Source organism: Camelus dromedarius, chromosome 1, assembly GCF_036321535.1.
Source record: "Camelus dromedarius isolate mCamDro1 chromosome 1, mCamDro1.pat, whole genome shotgun sequence".
Lineage (NCBI taxonomy): Eukaryota > Metazoa > Chordata > Mammalia > Artiodactyla > Camelidae > Camelus > Camelus dromedarius.
The window spans coordinates 32,275,709-32,293,697 of NC_087436.1; the positions used below are offsets into that span (position 1 = coordinate 32,275,709).

A 17,989-nucleotide genomic window follows, 5' to 3' on the forward strand; every position below is an offset into this window, starting at 1 on the left:
CATTGAGTGGTTGCTTCTCAGAGCACTTCCCACTCGCCTCCATTCAGAACCAAGACACAGATATGCAATTTTTCTTGTAGCTTCTTCTCTTCACCCCTCAAATCAATTGTAAGTTTATTTTTAGTCCACACTTACATTGAAGATGTATTCCAGTCTTCTATTTTACTTCCTAGCTTGGGTGGATCCCAGGGTTTCTTATAACATGTTCATTAGGATGTGAATTTCAAAACTGATAATTTAGCTCATTGCCCTGAGTAAATGCCTATTTCTGAACTCAGTTTCTTTTCTCTGGATCTCACATTCAGTCAATCTGTAGAATGAGCATAACCTTATTTTTAAGATAATTTTTTCAATAATTCAATCTAAGATTTGTAGTTATTTTCCATAGGAGGGTTCTCTAGGAACCTAGTCATTCATATACTCACAAACAGAATCTTTGATCAAGCTCCTTAACTTGCATTCTGCTACTATAAAGGTATACATAACTGTGGAAAGAGCAGGAAATGGGGAACAAAAAAGGATGCTCAAAGAAAGGTGATGCTTGACCAACTCTGAAGTACAAATAGGAGTTTGTGTGGCAAAGATGATGGAGCAAGAGCATTTTAAGACTTTGGGGTAGTATGAGCAAAAGCTCAGAGATGATAAGAGTATCTTTGGGAAACTCCAAATACTTCAGTGTACAGAGAGAAGAGTAATGAGATGAGGCTGGATAAGTAGAAATGGGGACATATAGAAGAATTCATGAAATATGAGAGCAATAACAAACAAGACTTAATGTGAGACAAGAGGGATACATCTGTGCCAATGTTTAGGGGCCAGAGAACTAATAACTAAGACAGGAATCATGGACTAACGAGGGAGTTGTGTTTTGTCTGAAAAGGGAAGGGAGCCAGAGAAGAAGGTTTTGAATGGAGAAATAATGAATTCAGTTCGGGGCATGCTGATTTTTAAAGAACTCTAGGACAAATATAATGAAATGTTCCAGGAGGCAGCTGACATTCAGGATCAAAATCTAGCCTAAACACCAGGGAGTTGGGATGAAAACAATATACAGTGGCGAATGAAGCTCTGAAAAGAAAGAGTACTTAGGGAGAGCAGTGAGAGTAAGAATATACAGGTCTTAAGTCTAGGAATCGCTGACATTTAAGGAACAAACAAGATATAACTGAAAAAGAATGGCAACAGAAGTAGGGGGGAAAAAAGCAAGAGAATGTGCTGTAATGGGAAAGCCAAAAAGCTTTAAGAAGTTAACAGCTTCAAACGCTCATGACCAAGTAAGATCTAGATAGGATCTTAACCATCATTTTAAGAAATAAATCAATAATAATCTTGGTATTACTGTCCTCCAATTTCCTATCTGGTCTCTTTGGACTAAAGCCTCTCAAGTAAAATTCTCCAAAAGAAACAGCCTGTTGTCTCCCACTGCTCATCAGGAATCTTTGCTTTTTCTAAGAACTTTTATCTCCCATTTTACAAAAATGACTTTTTATCTTCATCACTCTCGACTCCTCCACCAGCCCTATAACCTGACTCATTTCATTGAGAAAGATAAAATCATGTGAAGAAAATTCTTATTTCCACCACCAAATCTACAAACCCATCCACATCCATCTTCTATCTCTATTACCTGCTCTGGGTAAAGAACAGGGTCACTTTGAAAGAACAAAATCTCTATATGAATTGTTCTCAACTAGCAGTGATTTTACCCACAAAACTCTCCTCAAGGTACATTAAAAAATAATTGTCATGGGTGGTCAGGAGCTGCTGGCATCTAGTGGGTAGAGGCCAGGGATGATGCTAACCATCCTTTGTTGCACAAAAGAATTATTTGGTTCAAAATGTCAAAAGGACTGAGGCTGACAAACCCTGATCCACATGCCCTGAATCCTAGCCAGTCCCATATTCTCAAGAACTTAGCTCCATTTTCTGTTCCCTTCTATATCTTCAACTCTCCCTTTCCACTAGACCATTCTTATAACCATGTAAAATGTACCAGTACATCCTAATCTTTAAAAATATATTAATACACAAATACACATCCCCAAACTTTGATTCCTTATCTCCCTTCAGGTACTGCCATTTCTCTAATACCTTATACCAAGCTTCACTATTCATATTATATTATAAAATAAAATACTTTACTCATATATATTTGAATGTATTATATTCATATTTCAATATTCATATATTTTAATGTTCTACATTCATATTCCCATTTGTCATTTCAGACTTTTCCCCCAACTGTTCCACTGCGATAACTCAGCAAGTTTATTCCTTCCAATTTACAAAGAGGCTCTTAACTAAATCCAAGTGGTCAATTATGGTTGTTATTTATTGTCTAGATTTTCTGGATTAATTATCCTCATCCACCCACCCTACTCCCACCAATATCACCATTATGAATTACTTGGAGATTGCATTTTCAATAATCACGTCTACTACCATACTCCCAGCTCCCAGCATAGTCAGGCACTCAAATATATGTTATGAATGAATCCCTGGCAGAGAGTTAATTTATTATAATGCTACCATATTTGAAGTAAATGTATTAACATAAGGAACTGATTTGTGCAAGAGATTTTGGCTGGAATTAAAATAGTGAGGTAAAACCTGAAATTAGGTTTCCTGATTCACTAGTCTCTTCCTCAGGGAGAAATCAAGTCAAAACCACTTCTGAAGGGAGAATGACTTAAGCTGATGTGGGGCCTCATGTTGCCTGTGAGAGGAAAGCAATCTGAGGAAGTCTTTCAGAAAAAAGTGTTAAGAAGAAGAATTATAGAGCTTTGCATTTTAAAATTCACAACACAAAAGGACTAATGATGGAAATGTCTGACACTGTCGTGCCTGGGGAAGAACTCCACAGACAGCACTGTGCTGTCACAATTTCTAGAGTAAAGCCTGAAGCTTCTGTATTTTCTTTAAAATCCTGGTCTCCCCTCCATTTGTATCATTCATCATTCCTGGTCCCACATAATCACATGGCCTTTGTTCTTTCTTATAAACACCCAGTCTTTTACAGTTTTCAAAAGTTTTCACAAACCACTGAGGTAGAGAAGGACAAGAATGATCCCTATTTGAGGTTCAGAGAAGCTACTTTTTGGTCCAGAATTGCACTCAAAGGAATTTGCATAGGTTGACTCCTTGTCAGGAATAGGCCTTAATCATCTAGCAACTGGGTATGTTCTGTCACACAATACTAAGTCAGTGAAGCCAAGGAGAACTCTCGGAACTGATGCTTAGACCACCAGTGACAGCTTCACATAATATTCCAAGTACCAGACAAAGCTGACATACTGCACAACAGCAAATGCTATGAGCCTAAAGATGACGTTAACTGACTGACCAATGTGATTCAGAAGCTTCTAATTTGAAGGTTCTTCCTGAAATGCTGGAAACAAAGGCATGAATATATTTACTTTCCACATAAACAACTTTCAGAGGGTACACTGACTGAGGAACTGATTGAAATGGTTTCTCTCCTTTGTTGTGCAGATTCAAACTAAAAATTTCTAGTTAGGGAGAGGTTCATTAGAGATAGTAAACTGGGTAATTCTTGAGCCTCCCAAGTTCAGAGGCCAGCCAGCAATATGAGTGACAAGATACAGACAGCCAGCAGCACATCTCTTGGACGAAAGTCCTACCTGTATATCCTCTGTCAATAAAGCTGTCAATATTGTACAGGTTTACAACACAACCCCTAGCAGACCACTGGATAGGAAGACAAATAGCTATATACAAAAAACAAAGACAGACTCAACCTAACCTCGATTTTAGCCCAAGAACAATAAACCTGCAGCTCCGAAAACTGAGCAAGTCAGCTTTGGCTTGCCTCTTCTTGTTCTACACAACCCTATTCATGCTAGCAGGTTCTTAACATTGTCATAAAATATAGTGGACAGGAAAACGTGTTAAATATGCATGTGCAATTTGTTTAGAAAACACTCATATAACAACTACTAGAAACACAGCACTGTTACTATATTGGAACCCCTCTGTATTATACTCCCTTCCCACAGAAAACAACCCAAATCCTGTCTTACGTGAGAATTATTCCTGGCTATTTCTTTATATTACCTTCTGTGTATGTATGTATGTGTAATTTCTGAAAAATACATGTTTGATTTGACCTGTTCTTTAAGCTTTATGGTATATGTAACCTTACCTAACTTCTTACACTCAGCATTGTTTTCTAGATCCGTTAATAAAAATATGTGTATCTGTCACTCATTTTCACTACCATATAGTATCACATTATTTACTATACCCACAACATATCCAGTCAATTGCTGATGAACATTTTGGTTATTTACAATTTGTGAATATAATGAATAATTCTGCTATACTGTTATATATTGCTCCTGATGAATACTTCTCAGATTCCTTAGGGCAGTGCTGTCCAATAAAAACGTAATGAAAACCACAGTTTTAAATTTTCCAGTAGCTACAATAAAAAGGTTAAAAAAAATAAAATTTTAACATTTTACTTAGCCAAACAAATTATTGTCTCAATATGCAATACTTACTAAAAATCACTGAAATATTTAACAGTATTTTTTCTTAAGTCTTTAAATTGTACATTTAAAGCACATCTCATCTCGGACTAGCCACATTTTGAGGCTCAATAACCACATGTAGTTAATGGCTACTATATTTGAACAATGCAACTCAAGAGCATATTCCTGAGTAGAGATGGTAAGCATAGGGTATGGCTTTACATTTTTTATTACCACCTTGCTCTAAATACTCCCAAATATTTCAGTCTGGTGTTTCAACTTTGCTAGTGTGAATTTTATGAAATATTTCATTGACATTTTAATTTGTATTTCTTTATTAATAACTTTGAACACCTTTTCATGATTTTAATTCATTCAATTACTGAACCTTTTGGCGTTATTTTTTATTTTACTCCTTTATATATTTGTTTTATAATACCTATCAAATCATGAATGGAAACCATCTTTTCTTCACTTTGTGGGCAATGTGTGCACTTTTTGATTTTTAATGAAACATTCTTTGTGAATTTTTCAATCTATCCTTTAAGATTGTGCTTTTTGTGTCCACTTAAGAAACCTCTCCCTACTCTGAAAGCATTAAGACCTTTTACTGTCATCCCTTAACAGCTTTATGCTTTTGCCCTTCACTGGAATAGATCTGAATGACACTGTAAGTCAGAAGTCTGTAACTTCACTTTTTCTCCCACACAACTACTCCAGCACTATGTATTAAAAATCAGATCTTCTCTTTGATATGCAACCCCACCTGTCATTTACCAAGTGCACATCCAACTGTTTCTGGACTTTCCATTCTATTCCTATGGTCTATATTATTCCTTTAATCTGCTAGAACAAGTCTCCTTGCTTCTAGGAGTGTGATGAGTTTCTTGACCCTTACATTTCCATACAACTTTCAGAATCAGCTTATCACATTCCTAAAAAAAAAAAAAAGCTGTAGAAATATTTATTGAAATTTAATTGAGTTTTGAATTAATTTGGGGAAAATCATCCTCTTTACCACATTGATTTTTCAAACATGAACTCAGTATTTTTCTCCCTATTTGTGTCTTCACTAATGTTTTTCAATTATTATACCCCTCTCCTTAAAAGTCTGGTGTATCTTTTTAAAGATCTACCTTTTGGTAGGCAGAAGGGCCCCTCAAAGATGTCCAGATTCCAATCCCTGTAACATGTAATTATGTTCAATACATGGCAAAAAGAACCTTGCAGATATATCTGAGATTTTTTAATAAGTGATCTTAAGATAGGGAGTTTACTGTGAATTATGCAGAAAACTTTCTCCAACCACAGGCAGAAGAGATGCAGCAGAAGGGAGATAAATGCAAAGTAGGGCTCCACAAGCTGCTGCTGATTTAAAGACTGGGCAGTGCAATTTGACCAAGGTGGTCTGAAGGAGTCTGAGATGCTCCACCCAATCAAAATGGAAATGAAAGACTTTAACTCTACACGTAGCCACAAAGAACCAAATTCTGCAAACAATCCGAATGAACTTGGAAGTGATTTCTCACATAAAACCTATAGGTAACAGCCCCAGGAGGAACACCTGAAATTGTCTTGTAGATTCAGAGCAGAGAAACTGGTTGAGCTCACCCAGATTTCTGATCTACAAAATTAAATAATAAAATCGTGTTGCTTTATAGCTGCCAAATTGTGGTAATTTGTTGTGGCAGCTATAGGAAATGTATAGATCTTTTCTGGTTGTTTTATACTATCAGAAAATGAAATCTTGTAAGTTACTATTTCCAACTAACTGCTGCTATGCATACATTGTCTGGATTTTTAAAACCGCCTAAAAAACTTATTAAGCACTATGAATTCTAATCACTCATTCATAGGATACTTTTGGATTTTCTATTTACATAGCAAGTTTTTACTTCAACTATTTTGTTGAGCTGTTTGTTTTTTTATATATTTGAGAATATCAACTGCTTATTGGTTGTGATAAGCAAATATTTTTCCCTATTTTGCAGGCTGCCTTTTCACACTGTTTTGTGTCCATTAATACATGTAAGTTTTTGATTTTCATGAATTCCAACTTGTCCATTTGTTTTTATACATGTGCCTTTGGTGTCATATCTGAGAAATCACTGTCAAATCAAATGTCATGAAACTTCACACCTATATTTTCTTCTAGGAGTTTTAGGTTTTAGGCTGAAGTCTTTATAATCTATTAAATTTTTTTGGCATATGGTGTTAAAGGATCCATTGTCATTCTCTTGTATGTAGATACCTAGTTTCCCCAACACCACAGCCTCCCCACTATCAGCATCCTGCACCAAGTGTTACATTTGTTACAATCTATGAACCTACAATGACACATCATCATCACCAAAAGTCCATAGTTTACATTGCTTTCACTCTTAGTATTGTACTTCCCATGGGTTTTGATATATGTTTAGTGACATATATCTATCATTGTGTTATACAAAATACTTCTCACTGCTCTAAAATCCTCTCTGCTCTGCCTATTCACCAACTCCCACCCTCCGCCATCTCTAGAAACCACTAATTTTTTTATTTATTATCTCCTTTCGTTTTCCTTTTCCAGAATGTCAAATAGTTGGAATCATATAGTATGTAGCCTTTTCAGATGGATCTTTTCACTTAATGTATATGCATTTAAGGTTCCTCCACATCTTTTCATTGTTTGATCACTCATTTCTTTTTAACACTATTATTCTATTGTCTTGATATACCACAGTTTGTTTATCCATTTGCCTACTGAAGGACATCCTGATTGCTTCCAAATTTTAGAAATTCTGAATAAAACTGCTATAAATATCCAAGTACAGGTTTTTGTGTGGACGTAAGTTTTCAGCTCCTTTGGGTGAGTACCACAGAGGGCGATTGCTAGATTGTATGATAAGAGTATGTTTAGTTTTATAAGAAACTTCCAAACTGTCTTCCAAGGTGGCTGTATCATTTTGCATTCTTACCAACAATGAATGAGAATTCCCCATGCTCCACATTCTCACCAGTATTTAGTGTTCTGGATTTTGTCCATTCTAATAGAGGTATAGTGATACGCTGTTCTTTTAACTTGCACTTCTCTGATGATATATGATGTGAAATATCTTGAGTTAATTTCTGCGTATGGTGAGTTAAGAGTTTTGCATGTGGATATCTACTTGTCCTAATAGCACTTGTTGAAAAGACTATTCTTCCTCTATTAAATGGTTTAGGCTCCTTCGCTGGAAGTCAGTTGATCACAGACACATGGGTTTATTTCCTGACTTTCAATTCTCTTCCACTGATCTGTATGTCTATCCTTATAGTAGGCTCAACCCTGTCTTAATATATACTAGTCATTAACACTGTATATGAACCCTTTAATTTTGTTCTCTTTCAAGATTGTTTTGGCTAGTCTGTGTCCCTTGAATGTTCATATGAATTTCAGATTAGTTTGTCAATTTAAGGAAAGAAGCTGGTGGGGATACTGACAGGGACTACACTGAACCTATATACTGATTTTGATTTGTTACTATTTTATGGTATGTATTTCTCCAATCTTTCACTTTCAATCTTTTGGCTTCCTTGTATTTTGATGTGTCACACATAAATAACATAACTGGTTGTATTTACATACGAATTCTGACAATATTTATTCATTTTTGCTATTTTAATATTTGGGTTTCAATCTATCACCTTATTTTTATGCTGGAAGCCTCTTTTTCCTTTTTTCTTGTCTTATTTCACATCTTCTCTTTCTCCTAGTTTCAAGGTTATTCTTTCTAATTTTATTTTTAAATGGGTATCCTTCAAACTACAAAACAAAAACCTTAAAAACTAAAATTAATTATCTTCTTTCCAGACACAAAAGTACCTTTAAACACTATTCATTCATTGCTCTCTTCCAGTTTGTGTTAATGTTATATTAGATCTGTTAGACATAATTATTGTTTCATGCCATTAAGATTTATTTAGATCTATTATTCACCTATTTATTACTTGCTTTGCTCTTCAGTGCTTTCTGTATCTCTGGCATCTGGAACCACTTTTATTCCAATTTTGGAAATTCGTTTGATGAGGTTCTGCTACTTGCAATTTCTCTCATTATATTTCACTCTTACTTGAAATATACTTTTGCAAGGCATACAAGTATAGGTTGATACTGTCTCGCCACAGTTCAGAAAAGATCCGAGCTATTAAAATACCGGCTCTGCCTAATTTCCTCTCCTTTCCTTCTAGAATGCCAAATATATACCTTAGACCATGTTTGTCATCCTATATTCCAGTTGCTTTTTACTTTTCTCAAAAATAAAAAGATTTATAATAAAATCCACTAGAAGTTAAATTATACAACTTGATTCGAAATATACCAAACAATAGCAAAGACTGTCTAGAATACATTCTATAACCTCTTTTATATAGTCTAACTCTTTGTCTGTCTGCGTTGATTTCTTGTAAACTGTCTTCCACTGATTCTTTAATGGTATCTAATCTGTTGTTAATCTCCTCAATTGACTGAGTTAATTTTAGCCTTCACTGTTTTTAATTTCAGGATTTCTAGAATTTCTTCTTCCCTGAAGATATTTTCCTTTAAACACAGTAAGCACTGTTACTCCATATTATGTTTAATAACCCCATTATCTAAATTTTTTGAGGGTAAGGTTTTCCTCTCTGTTACTTCTGCTTATTCTCACATGTGGTACTTTATTTCCTTGTTTGATTATTAACTTTTGAGAGCTGCTCACTTTCCTTATAAAACAATTTGAGTAAATTCTCTGAGGTCTAGAATGAAAGTCAATGTCTTCACACACACACACACACACACACACAAAGCTAGATTTGCTTCTGTTACTTTCTGGGAAATTAACAGGCCACAATCACTTAACATTTATGACTAGTGGTTACTCTAGTCACCCCAGATAGTGTGAAGCTGGGTTGCACAATTACAACTTCTAAGCCAGTTTTTTTTTCTCCTTATTCTGCTCAGCACAACTAAGGAAACGTGCTTTGTAGCCTCTTAAGAGGAGTAGGTGAGAAAGCAAGTTAAATTCTCTTTCACTAAGGGTATATTTCCTTAAGTACCAATTTAATGGGAAAGGACTCCTGTTGGAATCCCCAACTTTGGCTGGGCCATAGGTTTGTGCCTTGTGATTATCTGCTTTAATCACCTACAAACAGCATGTATTTCTTAAGGTGGCCTGAAAGTTTATTACTGGGAACCTTGAAAACATTTTACCACAGAACTAGTATTATACACAGAGGTTAGGTTCCTTTGGTTAGTTCATAATGTTTAATCCATACTTCATTTGTCCATTTTAACAAATATAAACTGAGCACTACTTTGTTCCAGAAACTGTCCTAGCAATGGAGATACAGTAGTATACAAAATAAGACAAAAATCTGTATCCTCAAATATCTTACCTCCAAGTGATCAAAACAGAAAATAAATGAGTGCAATATACAGAATGGTAGATGGTAAAGAACAAAGTAGGGCAGATGGATACGGAATGGAGGGAGTACAATTTTAAACTATTGTTAGTTTATTTTCTATTTTTCCTGTTGCCCAAAGGATTTAAGTTCGATGTCACTTACAGAATCTAAGTATCATAAATAAAGTAAAAATGCTTACACAAAAAAAGACTTTCAACGAAGAAATTTTATAAAAACACACTTCCTTTCCCATACCAGTAGGACAGCACTGCTCAGGCTCCAAGTCACTGACAAGCTACCATATCCTGACAGTCTCTAAAAAGGCAGTGATCAAAGAGGAAAAAAGTGATGGAAATTTCAAGAAGAAAAGAAATGAAGAGTCAAGAAGGAAAACACACTTCTTGATGCTATGAAGCTTCATGGACAGACATGTTCAACCACAAGGTGGGTGGCTTTTCTTTCTAGAACAGTAACTTTTTCTGACCAAGATTTCTTTCCTATTTGGCATTATTATAGTTATACAATTCCCCCCACACACACACCAATATTCTATCCCCAAAACAAATTATTTAACTTTCAAGGGTTCTCTGATCAACTTAACAGCAGATAAAGATTCTTTTTAATCCCTATCTGTAACCATTAAAATTTGTATAAAAGGAATACAGATAGCCAGTAGACTACTCTGGTAGTCTCACGTTTTACCTTAACAACCAGGATAGGTACCAGGATGTGAGGTGAAATACAAAAAGATAAAAATTGGAACAAGGCTTCTAATAGCACTCTTGGCAACACAGTAATGATTGGACAAGGAGAGGCAATCAGCCACTTTAATCTTCTATACTTATCAACAACCAATTCCACTACCACAGAACATGCACCACAGACTAAGGTGAGAAGGACAGAAAGGGATACAAAAGTAACTCCTCTCTGAAGCTCTGCTTAAATTGCTGGGGTGATTATAGCCAGGTAAGGAATGAGCATATAAACTAAGCCTGTCCATAGCTTCAGTTTTTATTCCTTCTTATGAGGAAGAGCTTTCTTATTATTTTTCACCTTGAAAAAAGCAAAAGTTTTAATCAGTGAGTCCTAATATTTTTATTGGCATTATTTATTGACTGTCATCTTGATAAAATAATTTCTCAAGTTGTGACTATAAGATATATTTCTAGGAATTTTTCAATTTACATATAATTTATTTATATTCAAAACTGCATAAAATAAAGCCTCAAGTTTAGGAAAACATAAGCAGCAACATGCAATCAGAACATAGTATCAACAGAAAGATGTTGGCCAGAAACAATTACCTTTATGGCTGTGTGTTTGTTTTCATCTTCTTCCATCCATAGATCCTGCTCATAATAATATAAGCCATCATTGATAACTCTAGCAAGTTCAGATGTAATTTTCGCCCAAGACATGTGGTTGCCTGTTCGATCTCCTCCAGGATGTTTTCTCATGTAAGGTGGTGTCTGAGTTACAATCAAAATCTTGTTTAAATCCTGGTCATCAATTTCATAATCTGAATCATTGTCAGACCAATCAGTAAATGTGTTTTTTCGCCCTTCTGTTTGTTCCATCTCTTCATCAAATAAAAAATCAAGTTCTTCTTGATCTTGTTCATCTGGAGAATATAGCTGATTTGATGACTCTTCAGGTAGAGACAGTGATTCCTGAAGGAAGAAATTGGTATTTTACATAAAAACATTGTTACCAATTTTATAATAATGTTACATGTCAATGTTAAAAGTAAATATTAAGATTGTATGCTCACCTACACAGCTGGTGGGAATGTAGTTTGGTGCAGCCATTACGGAAAACAGTATTGAGATTCCTCAAAAAACTAAAAATAGACTTACCATATGATCCAGCAATCCCACTTCTGGGTATATATCTGGAGGGAACTCTAAATCGAAAAGATACACGCACCCCAATGTTTACAGCAGCACTATATACAATAGGCAAAACATGAAAGCAACCAAAATGTCCACTGACAGATGACTGGATCAAGAAGTTGTGATATATTTATACAATGGAATACTATTCAGCCATTAAAGAGAGTAAAACAATGCCATTTGCAGCAACATGGATGGACCTAGAGATCATCATTCTAAGTGAAGTAAGCCAGAAAGAGAAAGAAAAATACCATATGATATCACTCATACGTGGAATCTAAAAAAAAAAAAGCACACCATGAACTCATCTACAAAACAGAAAACAGATTCACAGACATAGTAAACAATCTTATGGTTATTGGGGAAAGAGGGTGGTAAGGGATAAATTTGGGAGTTTGAGAATTACAAATGTTAGCCACTATATTTAAAAATAGATTTTAAAAAGTTTCTTCTGTATATAGCACAGGGAACTATATTCAATATCTTATAATAACCTTTAATGAAAAAGAATATGAAAACAAAGAAAAAATACTGTATGTTCAATTACTAGTTTAACAATCAAATTGTAAAAGAAAACCAAGTTAGCCTAATAAATATAAAGTAATTGCTAAACACTAAGTTTAAGACTAAAGAAAAACACAAAGTTGAATAAAAGGACTACATTAAAAGACTCCTTTAGAACTAAAAATGGAGTTAGCTCATACATTACAGCACATCAACTCATTTTACAGATGAGGAAAGAAAGGCCTAGAGATGCGATATTATTTGTCCACAATTTCAGAATTTGAACTAAAACAACCAAGGTCGTCTGACTTCCAGATTCAATGATCTCCCCTAGTCTCGATCCTTTTTACCTCACAATTATATTAATATCATAGTTTCTTAGCTAACCTTGCTGCCCAATCCTCATGCCCATTCAATGTGGCTCAGTTTCATGTTAAATACACTCCAACACTCATCAAATTATTGAATTTCCACCCTTTCTAGAGTAACTTCCTACTCAGTGATATAAAAAGTCTGAATTTTTAGATCCTAGATTCTCTAAAATATAACCTAGTCTAGAGTTCTCAAACCCTCAACACAAGGAAACAGATTTCTCAATGTTGTCATCTTCCCTTGCCATCCTCTGACCGTCATATCCTTAACCTTCAGCAAATACTAACTTTCCTAGGCTTAAAATAAGATAATCCCTCTCTCTCAGAATTCCTGTTCATGTGGATCCACATTCATTCAATAATTATCTGGGTCCTTACAATGTGAGAGCTGGGCACTGTTCTAGGCACAGGTATACAGCAAAAAATAAAACAACAACTCTGTCCTGATGGAGCTAATATTCTAGTAAACAAAAGGCTGTTCATTATGTTTTTACTTAAAAAAAAAAAAAGAAAAAGGAAGTTTTAACACAGTGTGAATATATTTAAAAACAAAAATGATATATCTTGTTATTCACATTTGTAAGTACGTGAAAAAAGTCTGAGAATAAAGAAATACCAAACTGTTAATAATGGTAAACCATGAACAGAGTCTTTTACTTTTTACATATCAGTTATATATATATATATTTTTTTAAAATATATATATATTTTAAACATGAAACTTTTTGTAATTTGTGAAGAGACGAGAGATTTTGGGTTGAAGATGACTGAGCATACATATTTGCAGTAATGAAAAGAATAAATCCATGTCAATATGAAAACAAGTATAACTATCAAAAGATTAGAAAGTTTTATGCCTTTCTGGAAAGCAGAAAGCAAACGGAATTGTATAAATAATAAACAAGACTAGAGGAAAACCTTTTGTAACATTTAAGTATGTCGTGTTTAACTACTATTGCTAATTAAAAAGTTATCTTTGATCAGGGTTTCTCAAACTCAGAACTGTTGACATGTTGGGCTTGATTCTTTAGTGTGTGGATGTATGTGGTAGATGTTTACGGGGTTGTCCTGTACACTGTAGGAAGTCTAACAGCATCCCTGGCATTCACTCAAGACACAGTAATACTCTCTCAGTTTTAAAAATCAAAAATGCCTCCAGCCAATGCCAAATATCCTCTGATGAGGCAAAATATTAACACCTTCCATTTCCCCAAAGGAGAATCACTCTTAAATCTAAATCCTTCACGCTTTCTTTCTCCACGCTTTAGCCTTAGGGATAAGGAGCTCTTTCATAATAATCTTCAATATGATAGCCTTCTTCATTCTTCCCACATCTAGACCCAATTATTTTTAGTGGTCTTCTCCTTTTACAGTTTACTTTGAGTATCTGAATTGAGTGGCACTGTTTCCAAGTTTCTTTTTCGTAAACTTTTTGAGATAATTGTACATTCACATAGGTATAAGAAATGGAGATCTTGTGTATTTTTTAACCCAGTTTCCCCTCAATGTAAACATATTGCAAAACTATAGTAGAATATCACAAACAAGAGAAATATTGGTGTAACCCACCAATCTTAACTAGCATTTCCCCAGTTTTACAGTACTCATTTGTGTTCGTGATTTAGATCAGAGCAATTTTTACCACATTTGGAAGTTCACGTATCCAACTACCAGCCAAAAACACAGCAGCTCTACCGAAAGGATCTCTCCTGTTACTTCCTAACCACCTGCATCTCACTCCCTTACGTGCCCACAATAAATCAATTCTCTTCTTTTCCTATTGTAAAATCACCAAAACATATATAAACCTGATATGTATCTTCTACAAATATTTGTAAAACAACCTTACAAATAATTAACAAAGTTACAAATAATACGGCAAAGTTAAATTCAAAATTTAGAAAAACTTTGTCAGCTTTAAAAGCAGAAATAATATTCAAATTTAAACTAATCTCAAAAGACTAAGTCAAAACATTCTGAAATCATATTCAGAAATAAAGGATAAATTTAAAAACTGACACAATATAATTTTCAGTTATATAGTAACTCGTAAGTTTTAATGAAGGGCAATGGTTCCAATCTTTACAATTTTTTAAACTTTTCAAACTTTATATATATACCTGACAAACAGTGGCCTTATATTCCACTCAGGATATATCACACTTCACTTGGGTTATAACAACTTACCTTCAGTTTCACTGGGGATGGACAATGTCTCTTTTTTACTTTTATCCAAGGTTCTGAGTCCAAGTCAGGCAAACTGGTAGACAAACCTCTAGACATTGCTTGAAGATTACTTGTTTCAGTATTTTTCTTTGGGTTCAGTGGACTTCCAATTCTTGGAGAATTTGGGGCAGACTCTAAAAAAAATTTTAAGTTAGTTCTACAGTTAAAATAATGATTTTCTTACTTATAAAACACATTTTTTTCTTTACTTGAGCTTGATTTTTTTTCACAAAAACATGATAAATCAATTCAATTATAACTTTTCCAAACCTTAAGAACTTGTAAGATATATCTAAATGAAGCCAATAAATAATAGGAATGTATCAACCCTTATGCAGACACTTTCAAATATCTCAACACTAATGTGAGTCACCTACTAATCATGACAATACATCTATTTGAATCAATTTTCTGTGAAATTTTACATTAAAAATCTCAAATGCTATTAAGCCAATCAAATGCATATTCTACTCAAGGCAAAATCAATTTTTCATTGTTCTACTAGGATCTATACTAAGACAGTCAAATCCCCTACTTTCCTCATCTCCTTTGCTTAACAAGGTTAACCTAAATGCACTGTGACCCTTAGTCAGTATGTAAAGAGCAGAATATCACATCATTAAAGTACACTGGCCTGGCAAACACATTTAAAATATTTTACAACTCTGCTGGAATTAAAAATGCTTTTCTCAAAATTTGTAGATATTGACAGGCTTATGTGGAATAGATAAATAAGATTATACTGTATAGCACAGGGAAATATATACAAGATTTTGTGGTAGCTCACAGTGAAAAAAATGCAACAATGAATACATGTATGTTCATGTATAACTGAAAAATTGTGCTCTATACTGGAAATTGACACATTGTAAAATGACTATAACTCAATAAAAAATGTTCTTAAAAAAAGGCTTTCTCTACACTATCTTTTAATCAAAGTAATTATATGCTCTGTAAATAAAGCCCAAGTCAATCCCTTTATAAAATTTTTTCAAAAGTCAAAGAATATTCAAGCTATAATGCAATATGGGCTTGCTTTGGACAAAAAGTGTTTTAAAAAGAAATTTATACTGTAAAATTCTAAACACTATTTACTCCTCAAAGCCAATTCCTTGAAAATACTGCAAAGTTGAATATTACATAGAGAAAGCTGAAATAAATGAACAACTATCCTTTTAATTTACTAAATGAAAACACAAAGGCACATTCTAGGAGTTTGAGAAGACTATTCCAAGATTTTACTTTCATCAACTAGCTGCTAGAATCAGACGGATTATCTTCTCCATGGACACACAGACCCAGGATTCAACCACCAGACTAGTTTATTACTTTAAAACAAATTATATTGTTTCCTAACAGAAAAGGCTCTAAAACTACACTGTTCAGTACAGTAGACAGTAGTCATGTGGAGCTACCCAGCACTCAAAATGTGGCTAGCCCTGAAATGTGCTCAGGATAAGTTAAAATACACATCAGATTTCAAAGACTTGGTACAAAAAAAACCCCAAAAAACAATTATTATAATAATTTTATAAAAATTAAATATATTAAAACTAATTTCATTTGTTCTATAGCTTTTAAGGATTTAAAAATTATAAGGATTCTGTGTGTGGCAAACACATTTCTTTTGGACATTGCTGCTCTACAACTTAATGGTACATGCCATCAATTGACCCACAAATGTAGTATGAGTGAAATACTAGGTTTGGGCTGTCAGTATTAATATTAAAGTTACAGGAATGGGAAAAACATTAACTCCAGAGAACCTTATTCCTAATACTATGAATGTCGTATATCATGCAGTGAATAAAGCTTTAAAAGTAGACTAAGAACCACCACCCTAGTAACCAGGTGAATTAGTATGCATATTTCATGTATACATGATTAGAACAGCACCTGGCACAAGGCAGGGAAATTAGTATTTATTGTTTTCAACATAGAAATTTAATCTTTAAGCACCTACTTAAGTTCATGATATAATCATCCCTAAATGCTATTTAAACTTGAATGTTTCTACCATGGAGTCAAGTGTTTCACTACATTTCACAACACATGTACTTATAAATTAAATGACATCAATACCAAAGAATTTGGGTAAGACAAGAAAATTCAGAAGTCTTAAGAGTTTTTAAAGAGTGTTCACCTTATACACATATGCTCTGTGTGTATATACACATATTTTCTGTACCTGCCTTTTCTCTTACAAAGATTTTGAAATATATGCATGTAAATTTCAACAGTAATGGTAAAGCCCTAATCTTCCAAGACCAAGTGAGTTTGAGTATGACTGATTACTTGACATTAAACTTATAGACAAAAATTAGACACATACTATGACACTTACAGATTCTAATTTGGGAGAACCTAGAAAAAAGGATTTTTCTTTGCTGATTTCATTAATTGCAAATTGTCCACATGACTCTCCAGAGATAAATCACCATATATATTTCATGACACATATCTAGTATGACTTTTTAAAATCCGTCTTGAATCACAGCTCTGGTTAATTATATAGAGTGTGTTAAAGTGTATTTTATGTGAGGCACATTCAAGAATACTTCTGGATATCAATGTTCAAAAGAAATCCTAAAGCTTATTCAATAATCATTAGGGAATCCTCCTACATTTTAAGAAAGCCAAAAACAAAAACAAAAACAAGACTGTCAGGTAACTGACCTTTCAATTCTGGTTAAGTGAAATTCTTTTACCTAAGAGTTGATAGTGCAATATTGTATCACTAGAACTGCAAAACCTAAATTTCAGTTCTAATATTTTACCTTTCTCGTATCAACAATTTCTAGTGCATTAAGGTCCTCTGTTCAGTGCAAAGGCCAAGTCATGTTAGACAATTCAAACTCTTTAGAGGGAAAAACAGAAACTGTAATTCTTTTGAAGAAAAGGTCCAATTAATTTTATTATACAAAGCCTTCAGGAAGTACACATTAAGGGCTATGTTTAAAAAATTTGAGGTCTTCTCATTTGAGATAAAAATATAGATAAAAGTTTCACTGCTTTTCTCTACCCATGGGTACATATAAATGCAATCATACTATCCTTTATTTACATCTCAAAGTTTTGGTGACATATTACTTTCTATTGCATT

At 33.9% G+C, this 17,989-nt stretch overlaps 1 protein-coding gene across 6 annotated transcripts in view; it reads right to left on the reverse strand.

The window, feature by feature from the left end:
- LARP1B (La ribonucleoprotein 1B) overlaps positions 1-17,989 on the reverse strand; it is a 103,333-nt gene that overhangs the window by 57,102 nt on the left and 28,242 nt on the right. For all 6 annotated transcript variants that reach the window (XR_010384908.1, XR_010384931.1, XM_031466194.2 and 3 more), the window contains exons 10-11: positions 14,848-15,020; positions 11,198-11,563 (exon numbers count right to left, since the gene is read on the reverse strand). Coding sequence is in view for 4 of the 6 variants with exons in the window: in XM_031466194.2 (XP_031322054.1) it covers positions 11,198-11,563; positions 14,848-15,020 (539 nt within the window). In the remaining 2 variants the exon portion in view is untranslated. The remainder of the gene's footprint in view (positions 1-11,197; positions 11,564-14,847; positions 15,021-17,989) is intronic.